Raw genomic sequence first — 22,511 nt, 5'->3', positions numbered from 1 at the left:
TGGCTCTTGCTGCCCACCGTGCCGCCACCACACTCTCAGCCTCTCCAGGCCTCACCAGCCTCCCTCTTATGGGCCATCCCCACCAGGCAGAGAGGAAGTTCTTGGAAGGCAGAGACCGCCATCTTTTCTCTCCACATCCCCAAAGCTTGGTGGAGAGCAAGCCTTTAATAAAGACTTCTTCATTCACTCACTGTAAAATGAGCGAGTTAGAAGCAACATAAAACAGCAGAAGGAGCTCTGGGTTTGGAGTCACAAGTGCTGTTCAGTCGTTTTCAGCCGTGACTGACTCTTCATGACCCCACTGGGGGTTTTCTTGGCAAGGGTACTGGGGTGGTTTGCCACTTCCTTCTCCAACTCATTTGACAGATGAGGAAACTGAGGCAAACAGGGTTAAGTGACTTGCCCAGGGTCTCACAACTAGTAAGTGTTTGAGGTTGGATTTGAACTCAAGTCCTTCCTGTCTCTGGGCCCTGAGGTCTATCCACTGTGCCACCCAGCTGCCCACAGAGTCAGAAGAAATGGGTTGAAATCCCAGTACTGCCGCTTACTTCTTGGGTGACCTTGGGGAAATCACTTTACTTATGCCTCAATTTTCTTCTATGTAAAAATAAAGAATTAGACTAGCAGACCTCTGAGATATCTCCTAGCACTAAGCCTACGATGACCGCTAGGCTCAGGTCCCTTTTTCCTTCAACATCCTATACTAAATACCTTAGAAATCACAACCTAATGATATCTAGGTGTCTATAAAGGGCTTGAAAGTGTGCCATAAACATGTGGCAAAGAAGAGAGGCCGACTGACGTCTCGCCAGAGCCACGCGAGTCCTATCCAACGGCTGGAATCAGTCGCCATTTTACAGACGAGGCTCCGGTGACTGCCCCAGTCTCGTGAACGCCGAGTGCCAACAGTAGGACACGAACCCAGCTCTTCCTGCCTCTCGAGTCTGACATCTACGCTGCCTCTGGGAGGTCATGGGGGCTTGTGACGTGGCTGAAATAGCCAGTCAGGCATACACACTCGAGCAAAGCCGAGAGTCTGCCCAGGAATCTCAGAATACAAGTAACGAGTCTCACCAAAGACAAATGGAGGGTTGAAGGAAAATAAATAAATAAATAAACCTGGCTAACAGTCTAAGAGGGTGTCAAATACACACCACCTCTGCTGTCTTGGGGAAAAGTGTAATTTTGTTTTAACTCCTAAGATGATTTCTGAGCAGAGGAAAACCCAAGACCTCCGTATATTCTCTGCCAACTAAATATTTACTAAGAGATTGAGGGTGGAAGGTATAGGGATTTCTGCTGTGTAGAGATGAGAATTAGCTTCACTCTTGTTACGTTTAACTGGTCAGCTCTCTCCTTGGCTTTTCCCTTCAAAAAGGACACAGTGCTTCTGGGATGGAGGACCCGGTTCAGGTCATGCCTGTGACACCAGGTGGGGGACCTGAGACAAGTCAGCTAACCACCTTGGCCTTAATCTCCTCTTCTGCAAAACAAAAGGGTCGGACCAGATAGTTTCTCGACCTTGGATTCCCCTCTCCAGACCTAGGATTCTGTGAGACAAACACCCTAAGAGGCCTCACAGGCAGCTTGGAATTGGAGACTTAAAGCCAACGCCGACCTTTGAGTTTTCAGTTTCAGGATCCAGGCTTCCTCGGGCCACAGTGGAGGCTCCTTTGGGGGGCAGGGATCTTCCATTCTCATCTCTGCATCCCCCCACTCCCAAGCACCCAGAGCATCTCAGGCCCATAGCAAGTGCTTGTTAAATGAGTGAGGCCTATTGGGTGAGTGAGTGATTGATTGGTCCCATTCCCCCATGGGCTTTCAGCTCCAGAACCAGAAAAGGGAGCTCACTGGCCATCTAGTTCCCGCCCACCTCCCTCATCTTACCCAGGCCCAGGAATGTTAAAAGCCGATGTGCTCACGGTCACCTAGATAGTAAACGTCTGGGATAGGATTTGAACCCACATCCCCTAATTCCAAAGCCAAGGCTCCTATCGTGGTGCCAAGAGTCAGCCCCCAACCAGCAAACTGTGAAGGAAATAAATAGAAAGACCCCTCAGCTTCTAATTTGGAAACCTGGAGAATTTTAGGACCCTCCTTCCCAGAGGAAGGCCCTGAGAAATAGTTTTATTTCACTTGCAGAAACACAGATGCTTCTATTCTGGTGGTCACAAGGTGACCTGGGCTACCTGGGGTCAGTCCATCACCCTGTGAAGGCTCAAGGTACAATGAGAAAATCCTTGGTACTGGAGTCTGGTCCAAATCCTGACTGTCATTTAACTACTTCTGTGTGATCTTAGATATGTCCATTGACCTCTCTCAATAGCCCCCAGCTTCCTACTCTGTTAAATGAGAGGGTGGAATCTGGCCCTTCCGGCTCTATGATCCAACAAAGCCTGTCAAATCAACTCATCACAATGCCCACTGCAATAAAAGACAGGGTGACCTACCAGAGAGGTGGCTTTCCTACTGGTGATAAGATTCAGACAAATAAAATAGATGCATAATTTGCCCAAACCGCTCCAGTGCTGTGCGGTCAACAGATGGCATGTGACAATCCAGATGTAAATAATCCCGGCATTTGGAAACTCATTCCAGTTCTCAGCCTGGCATTCCCCAAGCCTCTACCCTTGACCAGAAATCCCATCAACTGCTCAGCAGGGGTCCTAGGACCACATGCCTATTTCACTTTTAAAGGACCCTCTCTTTGCTATCTCCCAAATGTACAAACCTCGAGGTACAGCTTGAGCCACAAGGCCAGTAGGGGAAAAATACAGAATCTGCACATCTAAGGTCCGACTATTGTCATAAAGGCAAATACCACACCCTGGGAGGTGAGAAGGTCCTCTCAGCTCCTGCAGCAAAGCCAACATCCCCACCTGCATTAAGCTTTTTTTTTCCACCACCTAAAACCTGGGGCTTTTCCCCTGCCTTCTATGGTATCTATTTTAGGGCATTACAAGGCTATTCTAATGGTCTGGAGTCTCCATGGTGTCTTGGTACCAATTTAAATGACAGCAAATTGACCAAAGATAAGTGTGTATGTTTGGGAGTATGTGGTGCCTACTTGGGCAGACCACATGGAGGAGGAAGGAGTCATGGAAGAAAGGGAAAGGGGCAAGGAAAAGGAGAGGAGGAGGGGAAAGTAAGGGGAAAGAGAAGAGAAGGAAGAGAAAGAGAAAAAGAAAAGAAGAGGAGAGGAGGGAGAAGGAAAAAAGAGGAGAAAGAAAGAAAATGAGGAAGAAGAAAGAGAGAAGAGAGAAAAGGAGGAAGAAAAGCAGCCCAAAGACCAAAGGGGTAGATTCAGAGGATGTTCTCCAAGATCTCAGGAAACCCTCCCCAAAGCTGACCCCCAATGGCCTCAGATAGAACGCTGAAGCACAAATAAAGGAAATCTCTAAGTAAAATGTTTCCACATTTCATCCCACAACTTCCTAAGTCCACTACCCTCCATTAATCCCATTCGAGCTTTCCCACTGACTCTAGGCCCACTCTTGCTTCTACTTTTAAGGACCCAAATCAGGAGCAGACAATTCACAAGGATCCAACTTCTCCGTGAAAACAGGTGTGAAAGAAACGATTCCCATGAGGCTGGGGAGAGGCCCACATCACCAGCCCACAGGGCAGTGGACCAGTCACTGACCCAGAGTTAGCCACTAAACCAGAGCATTGGGGTCTCAATCCATTTTCCCTTGGGATAGCAGCACAACTCAAGGCAACTGGCACTTCCCCATCCTCAAGGAAGAGCATTATCAATGATGGTAAAGGACACATTCTCTGGTGAAGATGGTGCTGCCTCTAATTCCAGGGGACTTGGTTCCAGCCAGAACTGCAACTTACAGTCAGTGGAATCTTAGGCAAGTCACATCCCAAGTCATGAGAAATGAGAGGGGAGGACCAGACAATATCAAAATTCCAATGATCCCCATGGCACGAGGCACCTGCACAATCACCAATGATGCAAAAGTAACCTAAAGAAGCTAAAAGCAGACCAGAGACAGAAGAGTGGAGAAAATCCCCCCAAAGAATCCCCCTTCCATCCTGAGTCCTGTGCCAGCCCGTGTCCACCTGTGCATGGCACAGACAGACCAAGCAAAAGAAACAAGTTTACCCTAATTTTCAGTCACTTGGGATTCCCATGAAGACAGCCAGATTCTTCTTCTTTCAAACCCCACTTAATGGGGCTCTCTTCCCATCTACCTGCACTTTTCTTCGAGGTTGGCAAGTGATCCATTCCTTCCCAAGGACCACATTCCTGAGTCACGGTAATGAATGTCATATCCTTAACTAGAAAGATCTAGGTTTCTTGAGGGTGGAAACGGAGTTAAGAACCTTGCCAAAGGTGGCAAGCAGGCTATATGAGTCATGGTTATATGTCAAGTGATAGCTACCAATGCTATTTATCACACAATATAGGGATGAGGGGGGAGGAATAGACAAGGAAAAAATCACCGACACTTTCCCCTTATACACACATGTCGTTCCCATTGTGATCGACCTTTGCACTTCATCCAGCCCTCTACCCAAGCCATGTTGCGATCAGCCTGTGCCAACCACACATTCTACCAACTTGGGTCAACACCAACTATAGGGGACCTCCACACAAGTGTCCTAAGTCCCTGCTGAAGTTAACCACATATGTACGGGAATTCCTGCCCAGGGGCCCAATTACCTCCACTGGTGACTGAATGAGTAAAAGCAAGCCTAGCCCATGTAATTTAGCTGATCTGAGACCCAAAGTCATGAGTCATCTTCAAATCCCAAAATGAGAAACAGAGATAGAGACACATACAGAGAGAGAATGAGTGTGTGTGCGTGCATGCATGCATGTGTCTGTCCCTCACTCTTTACCACTTATTCTGAGTGGCACAGAAGATAGAGCACTGGACCTGGAGTCAGGAAGACCCAAGTGAAAATCTGGCTCTAGAAACTAATTAGCTATGTGACCCTGGGCAAGTCACTTAACCCTGTTTGCCTCAGTTTCCTCATCTGTCAAATGAGCTGGAGAAGGAAATGGCAAACCACTCCAGGATCTTTACCAAGAAAACCCCAAATGGGGTCACAGAGAGTGAGACAGGACTGAAACAACGGAACAACAAGAAAAGCAATAATACCGCTGCTTCAAGACAGGATCCTTGTGGATCCACTCACTCCTCCTAGGATTCCTAGGACCAAAATCCCCTTTCCCTGTCACTAGTTCCTGATCCATGCGGTCTTCTCCTATGGGTGTATAAACTCCTTGAGAGAGCTGATCGATAGTCAATCATCAAATATTGATGAAGCACTTACTCTGGGCCCAGCCCTGAGAATGCAAAGAAAGGCAAGGAACTGGACCCTGCCCTCAAGAAGCTGACATTCTAATGTAAGAACAACATGTAAGTAACTACACACACGAAATGTGCACAGAGCAAGGAGAAGGCAATCTCAGAGGGAAAGGGTGAGTGGGAAGGAGAAAAACACCACCAAAGGCCTCTGGTGGACTTTGAGCGGCCTCAAATTTTTATTTATATCCCCAAATACAAGGGCCTGACACAGAGTACACCTTTAGTGATTCATTCATTCATTCAGTGCCTGAAGCACGGATGCTCAACAGCTACATTCTCCTCATTGTCATCATCGTCATCATCATCTGCTGTGCTGGCAGCAGCTTCACAGATCCAAAGAGCTTTACGCACGCGCGCACACGAACACACACACACACACACACTGGGCAATCAGCATCTGCAGGAAGACACTGACTCTTACTTAACAAACACCTTCTCTTTCAGATACAAAACCCCCGTGTTATCTTCAGCTTTAAACTCTGCCCTGAAGCAGCTAAGAGATGCTTCCAAGGTAGAAACAGCAACTGTCTAGGAAGCGGTTGGTTTACCAAGAGAGGGGAGAGGGCATGTGGAGGTCTAAAGGATGGGGAGCAGAGCAAGGCTGCTGGGGGAGGGGGTGGGGCAGCGAAGGGTCCTCAGGCTAAGACCACTCTCACTTCAACAGAGCCATGAAGGACGTTCTTCAGTCTTGACTGTTCCCTGCACTCATCTCCCAGGGAGGAGACCCATCTGTGAACAGAACTCAATAACAGGGAGGAAAAAGAGTTCACGTAACTTTCTAAAATACTGCTTTCACTGGGTCAAGAACTGGCTGAGATACAGTAGTATCACACCCAAATTCTCATCTGGCTTCCTAAACTCTTGACCACCCCTCACCCCACTCCAAATATTTTTTTCTATTTTTTTTATTTTTGTTATTTTATTATTTTTAATTTATTTCTCTTTAATGTGAACACACATCTCCCTAGCTCTGCACAAAACATCCTGTCTCACAGGGTCATAGTTGCCAGAGTCCTTAGAGGCCATTTATGTCCAGAGAGGTTAAGGAACATGCCCAAGGTCAAAGAGCTAGGAGGTATAAGGCTCTGTTTTCTTATACTTTGTACCCTATCTAGGACCCTACTCTGCCCCCACGACCTCCTTCCTTTCCCTCGATCCACATCTTAACCAGTCCTCAAGGGCCTAACTCAGGCTTTTTCTGAGTCCTCCAGGACATGCAAACCGTACCCTTCTCTGGATTCCTATTACTGAAATTAGAGTCAATTCTGTATTATCTCATTCTCAAGACAGAAAGGGCACTGGCTTAGGCACCAGAGGCCCCAGGTTCAAATCCTGATTCTGCCTCCTACTGTGTGACCTTGGGCCAGTCAACTGCCCTGAGCACTGGACTCTGACAAGACCTCTCTTTTCTTTCTTCTCCCTAGCCTCCAGCATGTGGTGAATGTTCCCATACCTGACCTGCTGATTGAGTGATCCAGAGGAACAAGATTAATACATACGTCAGATTTGATGGAGAATTTATTACACTGCACACCACATATATGTAATTTAAATTCGGCCCAACAAGCCTCCCCACCACCGTGTGGGTGAGCCAGGGACTCAAACAGCGCTGTGAAACTGAAGCCACATGAAGGTCTTAAATATGATCTCTCTCCCTGGCTGGCCAGCAACAAGTCATCATTCTGGCAGCCAAAAACCTCCACTCCCAAGGCCTGGGATTTGAGAGCTGGAAAGGCCCTGGTTCGCTCTAAGGCTGTCGCCTCACCTTGGCAGGGTAGGGTTTTTTTAAAGTTTACAACAAGCTTTCACAAGCGTTATTAGCTCCCTCAGTTCTCGAACCTGGCCTTGGCCTGCTCTTCCCAAACATATACTCTGCTTCCTCTAGAGCACGGTTTGATGAAAGTGTCCTGCACCAGCCCAAGAGAAAGATAACATGCTCCAACAGCTGCTGTAAGAGCCCTCAAAGAGACAGAGGATGGGAAAAGCAATACAGGGGAGGGGAAAAGCAATGCTGATGCTTTATCCTGGATTTGAGGAAGGAGAAGCAGCAGCATAACTACCGTAGGAAGGAGCACTCGGTTCAGGTAGAGGGACTGGGTTCAAATCCCACCTATGACGGTTCCTACATTAGTGACCCAGGGGAAATCATTGAACTTCATTGGGGCCCCCTTTGTGAAATGATAGGGATGGCCTCGGAAGTCCCTTCCACCTCTGAAACAATAAACAGATGGGGGACCAACACTTCCAAAAACTTATGGAAATCACAGTTATCCAATATTCCCACTCAGAATCTGTGGGCTCCTATGCCTGGATCACTGTCTAAATACACATCACTAATACTGACAATGCATTAAGGAGCAGGGGTCTGATCCTATCCACCAAAGAAAATCCCCTCAAAGAGACTATAAATAAAGCCTGGTTCATTCTTCTCCTGCTCCAAAACGACAGAAGAGTATCCCAAAGGCTCCTTCATGATCCAAGGGTGTGACACTCAGGAGGGTCAGACAGACAACATTCTAACTTAGCCAGGCCCCAAGATCATCCCCTACTCAAAGTCAGCCTCAAACTCTTCTCCTTAACTGCCTGCCCAGTTACAAGACTGAACTGTGATCTTGGCTCTCCTCCTGGGCCCTGGCCTTCCAAAGCTGCCAACTAGGCTTTCCTGTGCCTCTTAAAAGAGGGTCCAGCCAATTTTCAGGAAATACAAACACAACTCCTGAACCTCAGGCCTGTTGGTAGATTTCACTCTTAGTTGGATTTGTTTATATCAGCACATCATATTCTTTATTACCAGTTAGAAACACATTTTTTTTCCAAAAGGCAAATGAAAATAAAAATGCTAAGTAAATACAAAACCCTGGCCAAGGAGCCACTGTGCACTCAACCCACAAGAGCACACCTCTGAATACGTTACTGCTCTGTAGGGGATTAAGGTGAAAACTTGGCTAAATCCAGGCTCAGATTCCTGACCTCTCTTTGCCAGTATGCACACAACATCACACCAGTAGCAGTCATGGAAATCTAATTGTCTGGAGTTTCTAAATACAAAATTCTGAAAAGGTTTAGATCTGGGTTTTGCAATAGTTGGCATTTGCAAGATTCCTATAACAGGTCTGCCCAAGTCACGTCTCAAGGATCTGTTTTCTAATATTCCTACCCTTAAAAAAATTTATAATCATTTTTTTCAGCAGGCTTTCCAAAATGAATACAGCATACTATCAAACCTTTGTGTTTTGCGGAGGGGAGAGTCCCCGATAATCAGTTCTGCATGCCAAAGTGTTTTGATGATCCAAAATAGATACAACAGGAATTACAGGCTTAGCAAGCCACCTTTTCTCTGCTAACAACACACACTCGGTGAATCCCATTTCTCACTCCCATGTAGGCTTTTAAATTGCAAACCTCTTTCAAATAACAGCTGCTCACACTTTTGCCTCTCGGACCCAGCCACACCAGGGAGTTACCATATGATTTGGATATGGGGGCTGTTACAAGATGGGGAGACCAAGGTGTCCTTCTAATCGGGTCCTAAATTAACGTGAGGGCATTAGCACAGAGCAAGCCTCTGTGTGAGAAAAGGAAAAAAATCACAGCAGGAGCAGAAACATGGAAGGATAACAGGAAGACAACTTGAACTTGGCCCAACACAAAAATATATATATAAAGATACATAACACGCAATATTCCCAGAGTTTACAACTTGCATCTCATAAGCCAAGTACAGCGTGGACTGGACATTTCAAACAATCCTGCTTTCTGTTTTGTTTATAGAAAACACACAAACTGTCAATATCCTAATTAGCCTCCAGGGCCCTCCCTGGACCCCGATATGTGTGAGGAGATGCAAGGGGCAAAGGGTAAACATCCAATGTAAGCACAACCACTTGTAACCAGCTCTGGCAAGTCCTGCTCTGAGCCAGCCACAGTAAGCGATGGCAGCATGTTCTCTCCTATCTGGACAGACTCGGTATTTCAAAGCAAGGAAGTGAAAGAGAGAGGTCAGACTCTATAGCAACCTCCTACCTTGGCAAAAATTAAAAGACATAGCAAGAAATCATTCTAATCCCTAGTGAAACCCTGGTCCCTGGTGACGAGAGAGGCCAGTTCCAAGGCAGCACAGATAGCAGACTCAAAAACTGGGGGAGGGAGGGTTGTCATCAATGTGTGTGATTTTTGTTTTAGACAGACTTCATCGCATCACCAATGTCAGACTCTGATATATTCCCCCCCAAAAAAATTCCAGTAAGGAGACATAACCTCTAGAGGCCAAGTTTTCGTTCTTATTTATTTAAAATACTTAATATAGACACAAAGACACATACACACAAACACACACCAGTTCAAGCAATCCTACCAGTAATTTTAACCTGGACAGGCACTGTGTGGAGAGCTAAAGCTGTCATTAACAAAGGTTCTCTCTTACACAGATGTGCCCCAAACCACACACAAGATTAGCCAAAAAACCAAAAGGGAAAGAGGAAAAGTTTCCTTCTGAATCCTTAAACCATGGCTCAGGCAAAACACAAGGTTACCACCAACTCATGCCCCTGGTTTTGTCCTCCAGAAAGCCAAAAACCAAACCCACTCTGCTGATTCTCTATGTGGGCTGTGTGTGTTAAAAACATTTTTCCTACTGCTTGCTCCCAAAGGTGGGGGGGGGGGGGGCAGACGGTGTTGTAGGGATGGTGAAATTCCCCAAGGCCAATCCCAGCTCCATCTCAGCTCTGTCCCGGTAAAGAGAGTTTCCCCCTGATCCCTGGACCCCACCTCCCCAACAGCCCCCCTCCTCCCCAGGAGAAGCTAGTCTAGCTGCTGGAAACTGTGCCTTTGGTGAGGCACCCTGCAGGTGCTGGGAGAATAAAGACACACACACACACTCACACACACACACAACACGCACAAAGCCAAGCACTTGGGGAGAAAAGGAAAGAAAAGAGAAGGGGCAGGGACAATTGGGTGACAAGCCCTTCAGATGTCAGCAAGGGTTTTTATTCCTTCTCCCCCTTCAGTCCGCCCCAAGCTGCCTCTTGTCTGTCTCTCTCTTTCCTGTCTGTGTGTCTGGCTCTCATTACACTTAACCCTTTCCAAAAGGGATCCCTATATAGAAGAAAGGATCTCTCTCTCTCTCTCTCTCACTCTCTCTCTCTCTCTCTCTCTCTCTCCATATATATATACATAGTACATATATATACACATATACATATATATATATACATACACACACACACACACTCCCCTCCTTCCTCTCCTCTCACTCTATCCCCCTCCCTCTTTTCTCCCAGCCAGGAAGAAAACGCCCCCCTCCCTATTACCACCTCCCAAAAAAGGGGTGGGGGGGAGGAAACCATGTGAATCCCACCGCTCCCCAGTCCTGGGGACACAGAGGCAAGGAATATCTTCCTGTAATATACATGTTTCCATATAAAACACACACACACACACACAAAACCGTCCACCAGAGCCCAAAATCAACCAAAGAGACTTAAACCAGCCAAGAAGCCATGATTGGGGAGGGAGAAGGGGGGGGGGGCTAGCTGGAGGGGAAGGAGAGCGAGCGAGGGAGGCAAGGAGAGGGGTGCATTGTTGTGACTGCTGAACCCCTTCCTTCGCCCATCTGCCAGGGGGTGGGGGGCGGAGGCAGGGAGAGGGGCGACAAGGCAGGGGGAGGAGGGGGAGAGGGAGGACTAGGCAGGATTCCTGCTCTCCTCCTCCTCCTCCAGTGTGTGTCTCTCTCTCCTTGCGCCCCCGGCTATCCCCCACTCCCCAACAATGAGACCTCAGCCCAGACAGACAGAGCGGCGAGCGGGCAGGACAGAGCGCCCGGGGGCACGGAGGGGCAGCGCAGGAGGAGGGCGCCCCGGAAGGATCCCGGGGAATAACCGGGGGGCTCGTCCCCCCCTTACCTCCAGAGCTTCAAAAGTGACAAAGCTGGTCATGGCAAATCCATCGATGATGTCTTCTTCGGCCGACGTGGACTCCCTCCTCTTCCTCCGCGGGGGCCGGGGTCGGGACGGCGGCGCGGAGGCTGGGGGCTTCCCATTGTCTTCCTTCTCGGAGCCCGACGACGAGGCGACGGACGGCGGCGGCGGTGGCGGCGCCCGGGTCCGGCTCGGAGCCCCTCCGCCGCCGCCCCCTCCTCCGGCCCCGGCCCCGGGAGCCGCGGGCGCCCCGGCGCCCCCCAATCCGGCGGCCCTGGAGCGCCGCTCCCTATCGCGCTGGGACCGAGACCTGCGCTTTTTCCGGAGCCCGAGGCAGCGAGTCGGGCCATCCATGGCTGGAGTCCTCCTCCTCCTCTTCCTCCTCCTCCTCTTCCTCTCCTCCCTCCTGGGCACCAACCACCGCTACCCAGAAGGGAAAAAAGGAGGCACGGGCCCCCTCCCTCCCTTCCTCCCGCACCCCACCCCCGGGGGAGGGGAGCCACAGAGAAAGAAGGGAGAGGGAGAGGAGAAGAACAGAGAGAGAGAGAGAGGAGAAAGGAAAGGGGGGAAGGGGAGGAGGAGGAGGGATGGAGGGAGGGAGGGAGGGAGAAGAGAGAGAAGCGAGAGGGAGGGAGGAGGCGAAGACTCCAAGTGTGATTCCACCCAATGCAAGAGATTCCTCCGAGCAAAGCCAAGCAAAGTAATGGCTGAACACACAGGTCTCCTTTGGAAAGAAGGGAAGGGGGGAAAAAAAGAGGGAAAAAACCCAGCGAGCAGCAGGCAATAAATCAGAATATAGCGGAATGCTTTGATCAAGAGACGGGGAGGCTCAGGGGCTCCCTCCCCGCTCCCATTCTCCACCTCCTGCACGCCCCCCCTTTGCAAAAAAAATGCCCCCCTAAAATGTTGGGGGGAGGGACTGAAAAATAGGAACTTCACCCACTGGTCAGCAGCCAAGCGGAGAAAAAGACCTGCCCCCCCTTCCCTCCCGCCCCTGGCCAACACACCTTAGAGAAAACTCCCAGGCTCCAAAACGTTGAAGCAATGCATCCAGGGGAGGCCACTGCTGAGGAATGCTCCGAGTGGGCAGGGACCCCCCAGATGGTGAACCATAATCAGGGGGGAAGGAGGGAAGGAGAAGCAGGGCAGGGGGAGGGATGCTGGAGCAGGTCTGGGCTCTGGGTTTGGCCCTGGAAGGGGGGAAGCAAGGAGAGAAGGGGAAGGGGGAGAAGGCGCCCCCCCACCCTCTTCTGCAGGAAGAAAAATCTATCCTTCTATCCGAGCACTGTATAAACGGTCAGCCCTCACCCAAAAAAGAGGAGGGGGAGATGGAGCGAGTGGGGAGAAAAAATCTCCAGCGGCCAAAGGCACCGGTGGAGTCTCCTCCTCCTCCTCCTTCTCTCCTCCTCCCGGGGTCCCCCCTCCCCCCCGCCGGAGGGAGAGGCACGGAGAGGGAGAGCGAGCGAGAGGAGAGGGAGGAGGATGATGAGGATGAGCCGCTGCCTCCGATGCCGCCGCCGCCGCCGCCTCTGAGAGCGCTGCCCTCCTTCCTCGCTTACGGCCCGGGCTGCCACTGCTGCTGCTGCTGCTGCCGCCGCCGGGGCTGCGGAGCGAGCCGGGCGCGCAAGGGTGCACAGCGGTTCCCCTGGCAGCTGCAGCTCCGGGAGCCCGGCCACTGCCCCATCCCCTGCTGCCGCCGCCGCCTCCTCCCCGGCCCGGCCTCGCCTGGCTCGCCCCCTCTGCTCGCTACCTTGCTCGCTCTGCTCGCTCGCTTGCTCGCCGCCCGCCCGCCCTTCTCGGAGCGCGCGCGCGCGCACCCCTCCCCTCCCTCCCCTCCCCCTCCTCCTCCTGGCCCTGGCCCGGGCTGGATCACGTGGGTGACTCCCAGCTCCCCCCCCACACACCCCTCCCACCCCCGGTTGTAGAGTGTGTAGCGAGCACCAGGCTGGGGGCTGGCCGTGCCTGCGAGCCGAGGGCATGCGCGCTGGGGCGGCCGGGCCTGCGCAGTGGGGGCGGGGCGTGGGGGGGGGGGCTGGCCGCCGCGCTCCGCGCCCCCCGCAGCGGGGCCGGGCCGGGCTGGGCACGGGCGCGGGGCGCAGCCCGGGGAAGAGCCCCGCGTGCCCGGCCCCGTGCGGCACGCGCCTGCTCCCGCAACTTTGCTGCCGGCTCGCTCCGCGCGCGCTCCGGGCACGGCCGAGGACACCCACCCCACCCGCTCCCGCGTTCACCCGCGCACCCACCGAGTCCTCCCGGGTGCGCGCCCCTACTCTCCCACTCAGAGCCCGGGGGGCGGGAGAGCCTGCCCGGGCGCGGTCATGGGTAGGGATGGGGGGGGGCTTCTATCCGTGAATGGGCCTGGACACGGGGGGATAAAGAGGGGGTGCGTGGGGAAGCGCGCGCGCTGGCCCGGCCGGAGGCGAGAGGAACTGAAAACTTTTCTCCCCTCCGCGCGTGGAGAAAATCATTCGCACCTGGGCCGGCGCCCGGGCCACCGGCGTCTGACTTCTGCCAGGGAATAGTGGGGAGGAGGAGGAGACACGCGAGTTGGGAGTGGGGTGACACAGCTCCCCGCGCCCCACTCTTCGGATGCGAAATGAGTGCCTATGGGGTGACTGAGGACTGCCCGCCACCACCGGCTTTTTTCTTTTCTCCCGAGTGCTAGTCACCGCGAAGCCACCCGGGGGGCGGGCCACGCCACGTGCGGAGCCCGTCTGACAAGCTCAGAGCCCCCAGCCCTGGCACGCTCGCATCCCCGCTCCAGCTGGCGGGATCTCGCTTCTCTTCCCGCCGCCTCCGGGCTCCCCCTTCCCCCGCCCGCCCGCCAGCTTCCTTTAGATACAATGTTTCAATAAAGGACGACCCGAATCAATAAACAAACGGCAACCGGCTACTCTTCGGAAACTGCTCGCTCGTGTTCGAGGCTTTTTCTGGTGGCAGGGCGCCGACCGCGAGACGCAGCCCCATACTGGTCACCCGGCAATGCCCACTTCCCTGTCCGTCTGGGCAGCAAAAGTGCCCGGCTCATCCTGCTGGCTTCTTCTCTGCCTTAGAGCTGGGGGAGCCCTCCTCTAGCAACTGGGGTGCGCTTTCCTTTCTCTCTGCCCTAAACTGGTTTTCTGGGGCTCACCTGAATCTAAATCATACAAGTCAAGTGAAGGGGTCACGGGTGGTGCTTCTCTCTGTGTGTGTCTCTCTCTCTCTTTCTGTATCTCTGTGTCTGTGTCTCTCGTTTTTTGTCTTTTTATTCCTCAGTGTCAAAGACTTGAATAATTCCAGATTCTCTGCCAGATTCCCCTAGTCCCCCTCCCCCTCCTTTTAAAAATCTATAACCAGGATTCTTCTCCTATTCACCAAAAGAGCAAGAGACGCTGGAAAGGGCAGGGTACCTGAGTTCAAAACTCATCTGAAATACTACCTCTGTGACCTTAGGATCACCTAACCTCCCTGAGCCTCAGTTTCCACGTCTGTAAAATGAGGGAGTTGGAGTAGATGGCCTCTGAGATCCTTTCCAGTTCTAGAGCTATAAACCTAAATTACCAGTCTTTTATCCTGAAAGAAGCCACAGGAAAATGCTTAGTTCTTGGCCCTTCCCCCTCTTCTCTTCCCTTCTCCTCCCCTCCAGGCTCACACTACTCTTTTGTAAGTCCCTAACCTATGATTTCAAAAGCTCCTGGTGATTAGAGGCAGGGACTTGAACCCAGTTCTTCGGAAGGGGCCAAGGGGAGCTCCCTCTCCTCTAAGCCATCTCATCTCTCTGCCCCCACTACACCCCAAAGTGGGGGGAAATGTCACTCATTTCCAGAAGACCATGTGCTAGATCACTCCATGGAAGGAATCTACACTGCATTTATTGGGAACACAGTGCCAGCTTCCAGAGATATCACGGCCTGCCCCTGGCATGATTTCCCAATACAGTACCTCTGGACAGACTGTACCTCCATAACTCCTAGGACAGTCATTAGTGGCTGTTGTAATCCACCCTGGGGTTACCAGGCTGGTACTTATAGAGGCCAGTTTCTGCATCTTCTAGAGCTGACTGTACCAACCAGTGGTTCGAGGAAGGCACTCCCTAACCCTGCCTTTTTTTTTAAGGGTTATTGGGGCAGGTGCTTTGGGACATCGGGGCTGCCCAGGAGACTAGAAAAGTTCAAGGCTAACTTCAAACGGGTTCTCCTTTAAAATCTCTTTCAGCAATGTGGGGGAGGAGGAAAGAGAGGGACTGGGAGGGAGGAGTGCAATTTGCAAATATAATAAAAAGGTCTTTTATTAGTGACTTTCCAAAGTTGCCCCCTGGCAGTCTTGTCTGTAAAGAATAGTGTCTGGCAGTCAGAAAGGGAGAGGGAGCACGGGTCGGCTTAGGGACACTGCAGGAACCTTGCCTGCAGCGAGAGTAATTTGTAAATGCATTTTGGGATAATGTTTAAATGAATTTTTTTCCAGGGTCTGTGAATAATGCTCAGTGGAATTGGTAATATCCCGTGGGTCAAATGGGTTCCTTTGGCGCCTTCGACCAGAGAGGGGTAATTGTTCACGGATGTATCTTCAGGTTTGCTTACAAACATTCTCAGGGGCTTGCCTGTGGAACAAATTGTTTTGTTTTGTCTCTCCCGGGGTTATTCCCAGAGAAATTAAACTGGTATGTAGGTATCCATGTATGACCTCCATGCTTTTTGTCGTGGCTGCATCCTTTGGAAAGGGAAATAAGATTTTTTGGAAGCTCAGATAAAGCCCATTGATTTAGGGGCACTCTGGCTCTCTCCATAAGGCACAACTCAAAGGAAAAGGCTCCCCTTTGGTTTAAAGAGGCTTTAACTTGGACAGTTGGAGCAAGACCACAGTTCATATCAACAAGGCTTAGGTGAAATCTTGGCACAAATGATTATGGTTAATAAAAACTAGTGCTTAAAACAAACAACAACAACAAAAAACCTTCAAGTGACTATGTAGTGGCTTTGCAGGAATAGGCCTCTCAAGTGGTTCTGAAATACACAAAGGATAAAAATCTTCCAGCCCTGCTCAGGGGTAAAGTACTTGACCCCCAAAGTGTCTCTCCAGTTTTGCCATCTTTATATTCCGATCGATGATTAATACCCAAATTACATCTTGGACATTTCATCTGGACTGGGTTGAAAAAAGCTTTTGTTTCTATCTGCCTGAACTCTGAGCCTTCTCACAGATAGCGATTTTGGTTCCAGACCTCCTAAATTACTAAATTTTTTATATCTCTCAGTCTCACCCGTTATTCTCTGCCAACATCGTGATTATTAAAGCATCTTTCTTGATATTACATACTAGTATACGAGATTTGAATTTAATTTATTAGGAAAATTGATTTTTAACTCAAAGCAGCTAAGGTTTATGTTTTTGTAGTTTATAACTTTCAGTCTTTGTGTATGTGTGTGTGTGTGTGTGTGTGTGTGAGAGAGAGAGAGAGAGAGAGACACGCATCAGGGACCAGAGCAGGTTAACCAATGGATCACACCATTGTTTCCAACTGAACAGATAAGAAGATGATGAAAAGAACTTGGCTTCTCCTCCTTAACCTCCATACATCGTTTTTAATAAAAAATATTCCTGGGGAGAAATCCTGATCGGTTCCATTAACTTTCAGGTAGCCCATCAGCAATCACCCATCATTGCTATTCCACACTAATTGTCACCTGCTGTTTTCATCTTTTCTCCCATCACAAGTTGTTTTTCAAGATGCGGTTTTAATGTTCCTTTTTTTTTCAAAGAGGGATGTAGGGTTCAATTTGCTAAATGTTATGCTGCCTTCCATAATATTGTACATTATAAACTTCATCATCTCGGCAGGTGCTTCCTAATGAAAGGTACATTGAAGCAACCGAGGCTTTTCAGGGCCAACCACGTGAAGCCCATGTAGAATTGCTGACAACAACTTGAAAGATTTTGTGGGGAAAGGGTAGCATGGACAGAATTGGGGAGCTTCCGTTGTCCCCAGATCCAAATGTTCTGTCTGCATGGCTTCAGATTTGAAAACTCCCATGTCAAGAATGTAAAGAGCAACCAAGGACTTAGGGGAAAATATAATCACAGTGGGGAAAACTTCAAATAATACTATTTTTTTAACTGACAAGTGACCAAGCTCCCTATTCCCTATAGAATAATGTTGGGAAGTTCCATTCTTCTCCCTTATTTGACACCCTGCTTCACTTTGATTGTGGCTTTCTTTTTATTTTTATTTGAAGAGCGTGTGTTTCTATAAAGTACTTTACAAGAGAAGATTAAGCTATAAAATCATACAACATCCTGCTTGGACAGTCATAGAATGTCAGGGTGGGAAGGGTACTTCGAAGCTAGTTAGTTCAGCCTATACCTGAAGAATTAGATGGATGGATGGATGTATGGATGGATGGATGGATGGATAGAAGACTAATAGACGCATATACATCTGAGAAGAGATCCTCCAGCTTTGCTTGGAGACCTCCACTGAGAGTGAACAGTACATTCCACCTTTGGATGGCTCTCATCATTAAGCAACTTCCCCTTTACACCAGATTGAAACTTGTCTCTCCACTTCCACCCCTTGCTCCCAGTTCAGTTCTCAGGAGACCAAGCAAGACAAGTCTAATCCTTCAAATGGCAGCCTTTCTAGTTCTTGAATACACCTGTCATATCCCTACCTAAACTGAGTCCAGGTTAAAACATGATCCCATCATAAGACATGGACTGACACCCATTCATCATCCTGGTTGCCTTCCTCTAGATACTCTGGAGAGTATGAGTGTCTTTCCTAAAATGTGGCTCCCACAGATGAGCATAATAGTCCAGATGTGGGCTGAGCAGAACACAGCAGGGTAAGACTGCTTTCCTCATTCTGGGCACTAGGCCTAAGATTATGGCAGCTTTTTCAGCTACCAGGTAACCCCATTAGTAGACCGAGCAAGTAGGCAACTAAAATACCCAGAAAACACTTTTTTTAAAACCCAGAAACTCCTGACCCTTCTGATTTTAATTATAAATCTAGAATGGATTCCAATTGCAATGTACTTAAGGCTCCCCATTTATCCATTTTGGGACCCAGGAAATTTTCAGCCCTTGGGTTGGACTTTTGTAGAATGACAGTATTATATAGTAATCTCTATGCAGACAGATGTGAATTTTTAGATGTTTCATAGCTCCTTCTGAATTTTTGAACACACAAGCTGCAGAACTCCCTCTAAGAAGGCAAGTATAGAATGTCTAGACCCATTGACCTAGAGATTCCCACAGCTAGTCTTATGCCCTAAAAAGTGAAAAGTAAAATAAAAAGTCCTATAGGACCACCAAAATATTTATAATGACACTTTTTTGTAGTATCAAAGAACTGGAAAAAAAAATAAGCGCCCAGGAATTGGAGAATGTTACCTAATGGAATAGTACCAAAGAATGAAAACAGTGAATGCAAAGAAGGAAGGAAGGTAATAAGCATTTACTAAGCACCTACTATGTGCGAGGCACTATGATGCCCTTACAAACATCTCATTGGACAAATACAGAGAAGCATAGGAAAGCTTCTATGAACTTAAGAAAGCGGTATAGAAGATAAATTTAAGGTTTCAAATGTAATCCTGCATGTGTTTGTAGAGATGCTCCCCATTTTGATATTTGTTAAGTTCAAAATAAGATAATTAAGACATACATGAACTGATGCAAAGTGAAGTAAACAAAACTAGGAAAAGAATATATACAAGAACTACAATGTGAAAAGATTTAATAAAAAACATGGAACTCAAAAACAATTTTTAAAAAATGAATGCTAAAAATTTTTTCCACATGATTGAGAGAAAATAAAATAAAAATATATTTTTAAAAAAACCCAGAACTCAATGCTATGAAATTGTAATGCTAAAGGATGTTGGACCCAAAACAAGAGGTGTGGAAATGCTTTTCTGCCCTTCTTTGGAGAGATGGCGGACTATTACATAACTATCAGGCTCTGTTGATGTTTAGTGAGTTTTCCTGAAATGATTTTTTTCCCTTTTATTCTTTGTTTCAGTAGATAAGTCTCTGGGTGGGGGAAAGAAGGAAAAGATATATTTGGAAATGAAAGGGATATAAAACCAAAAGATATCAAGAAAAAGAAAAAGAAAGAGTTGTAAAATGAATTGCTATTCTTGTAAACAAGTCAGTGGGAAATCTGAGTAGCCTAGCAGGAGGAGTAGCAGAAAAAACACTAGATTTGGAGTGAGGTCTGAACCCCTGTCTCAGTTCAATTATGTGTTAAATCTGTGTGACTCTGGGCAAGTCAATACACTTTCTGAGTGTTACCAGTTACCTCAGCTACAAAATAATCGAGTTTGGGCTAGTGAATCTCAACAGTCTCTTCCAACTCTCAATATTATCCTCCATTTCTTTTAGGAAATAAAATATGTACCCTACTTCACAGAAAGAATTCAAGGATTATTTTAAAAGTAATAACTTTCTTTGGGGCTGAAAATAAAAGAAACTAGAGCACTTCTCCTCACGATGATAAACGAGACTTGGCTTACCAAAATATACTTTGCAGTTCCAGCTTTCCAATTAAGCGGCATTGCACGATTTCTGGAGCAGCTTCACATATTGGAGCCCTTCATAGACTAGTCACATTTATGAGTTAGGCTGATTAATAAGACATCTAGACACGTATGATTCATGAGCATAAAAAACTCAGGTAATTCAAAAAGTTTATGAGCTATACTGTGAAAACGATGTTGGGTATAAAGATCGGAATTAAAACAAGTGCCCGTTGTCTCTAGTTCCAGGGACCTCAGTTTCCTCATCTGTGGAGTGAAAAGGGTCAGACTACATGAACTTTAAGCTTTCTTCTAACTGCAGAATCTACAGATTTTGAGACTTAGGTCTAATCTTTTGATGGTTTTGTTGTTTAGTCGTATCCAACTCTTCATAGCCTCGTTTGGGATTTTCTTGGCATCTACAGAGGAGTGCTTTGCCATTTCCTTCTCCAGCTCATTTCACAAATGAGGAAACTGAGGCAGTTGGGATTGAGTGATTTGCTCAGGGTCTCATAGTTAGTAAGTGTCTGAGGCTAGATTGGGACTCAGATCTTCCTAACTCCAGACCTGGCACTCTACCCACCGTGCCAAAACAAATTGTGGTACGTAAATGTAACAGAATAGATATTAGGATTTATGAGGTTGTAACTTGAGACCTGGAAGGGAATTCAAAAGTCATCTTGTCCAGCCCCCTTAATTTTACACATGAGGAAACTTGAGAACCAGTAACTTTCCCAAGATCACACAGGTAAAAAGCAAGAGCGTGAGGAATCGAGATCGCATCGTCTCCCTTCCAAGTCAGCATTCTTTCCACTCCACCAAGAATATTACTGAACCATAAGAAATGACTATTATGAAGAATTGAGAGAAATATGACAAAACTTGTATGAACTGATGCAAAGTGGAGAAATCTGAACCCAGAGAAGAATATATACAACGAGTGCAACCATACAAATAATACCACCACCAGAAGGCAAAACAAAAACTGTCCTGAGCAATCTTGCTCTGGGAAAACTGATAATGAATTATATTTCCCTCTTCTTAGCAGGAAGGTGGAGGACTGTGGGTGTAGCGTGTTGTATATACCGTTGCTGTGTAAGCTGGTTTTGCAGTTTCCCTTGTTATCACAGGTGCCCAAGGGGAGGAATGTTTAAGGGGAAGATAGAGACGACATGAAAACAAAAGGCAGCAATTTTTAAAACAATCCTCTCTGCCAGCATTTCTCAAATTGCTGCAAGGAACCCTGAAACACCCCCAAGTTTGTTTCTTTAATAAATTTTATGTTGTTTGTTGTCCTAGTTCAGTCATTTCAGTCGTGTCTGACTCTTTGTGACCGCTTTTGGGGTTTTCTTGGCAAAAATACTGGACTGGTTTGCCCTTTCCTTCTCCAGCTCATTTGACAGATGGGGAAACTGAGGCAAACAGGGTGAAGTGACTTGCCCAGGGTCACCCAGCTAGTAAGTGTCTGAAGTCACATTTGAACTCAGGTCTTCTTGGCTCCAGGCCTGGTGCTCTATCCATTGTACCACCCAGCTGTCCCTCTGGTGTTTATTAAAAGACATAAAAATAATTTTAGAGGATTCTAATACAAGAGTCCTGCCAAAGTTTTGTTTAAATCAAAGGGTTCTTCAGCCACGGGGAAAGTTGAGAACTACTGCTGTATGCTCTGCCTAGATTTTTGCCAGAAGTTTATTTAATTCAACAAACCTTACTGATCACCTGCTATTTGCCAGGCACTGTGCTGGGCTCTGAGTATATAATGACAAAGTATGAAACAATCCCTCCTTACAAGGTACAAAAACACATATAAGCAAATGCAAAAGGAACAGAAGGAAAATAAATATAAACAAATACAAATAATTAAACACAAGGCAATCTCTGACCTGGAGGAATTTACACTCTACTTGAGTGAGGGGAAGGGGGGCGGGGTTAGGGGGAGAGATAATATAAGAAACATACAAATAAATAGACATTAACTCAAGAAAGGTAAGTTACACTATTTCCTTTCTAAAATGTTGCAGGGGTATAGACCATAATTTAAATTTTCAGGAAATACACCAAAAATTCCAATTTGGTCTCAGGTCAAAAATTACATGTATTAACAATAACAATACTTTTTTTAAAAGAATCTCAACCCTCCCCTTGTGATGGATCTCTGAGCTTTACCCATAAGGTTTTAAAGTGACAACCTTCTTCTAATTACATATTCACCTGGTATCCATCCCCACAAATGAAATTACTCTCGGCTCACATTAATTGACACAATTACTAAAACACCCAGATCAGATTAGCTACTGTAGCTTGAAGGGGGTGGGGGGGAGGAAAAGAAAAGAAATCATCGCTCCAGCAAATTGCCGGAGTGTTCAAAGGGCTCAGGAAGGTTGTTCAACTTGTAGATAGTTTTAAGTAAAGCTAATAAAACATGGCTACTTCATCAGTCATTCAGGAGACAGGGCTGCCAACATCTTGACAGAGCGTTTCAGCTCTGTCGCAGCGGGAAAAGTGGCTCTTTATGATTGGATGCTTTTTGTGGGGGCTTTTGATCATCTCTGCTGTGAATGTGTGTGTTTCATGTCAGAGAATCCTCCGATCATAGATTTACCTTCAAGCCTTCTGATATAGGCTCCTCATTTTACAGAGAAAGAAACTGAGGCCGGTAGAGGAAAACTTTCTTGCCCAAGAGTCACAAAGGTAATAGGTGCCTGGACCAGGATTTGCACCAGGGACCTTGACTACAAATCCAGAATTCTGCCCCTAGATGTTTTCTATAAATA

General features: G+C 47.8%; 1 protein-coding gene across 1 annotated transcript in view; it reads right to left on the bottom strand.

Annotated features, from left to right (window-relative positions):
• Positions 1–11,596, bottom strand: part of AUTS2 (activator of transcription and developmental regulator AUTS2) — a 1,199,563-nt gene extending 1,187,967 nt beyond the window's left edge. Inside the window, exon 1 of the mRNA XM_036768802.1 lies at positions 11,228–11,596. Within this exon, the coding sequence (XP_036624697.1) occupies positions 11,228–11,596 (369 nt within the window). The remainder of the gene's footprint in view (positions 1–11,227) is intronic.
• Between the last annotated feature and the right edge of the window lie 10,915 nt (positions 11,597–22,511).

Source organism: Trichosurus vulpecula, chromosome 7 (genome assembly GCF_011100635.1).
Source record: "Trichosurus vulpecula isolate mTriVul1 chromosome 7, mTriVul1.pri, whole genome shotgun sequence".
Taxonomy (NCBI): Eukaryota; Metazoa; Chordata; class Mammalia; order Diprotodontia; family Phalangeridae; genus Trichosurus; species Trichosurus vulpecula.
The sequence above is the reverse complement of the archived record's forward strand: the minus strand, read 5'-3'. Positions and strand labels throughout refer to the sequence as shown.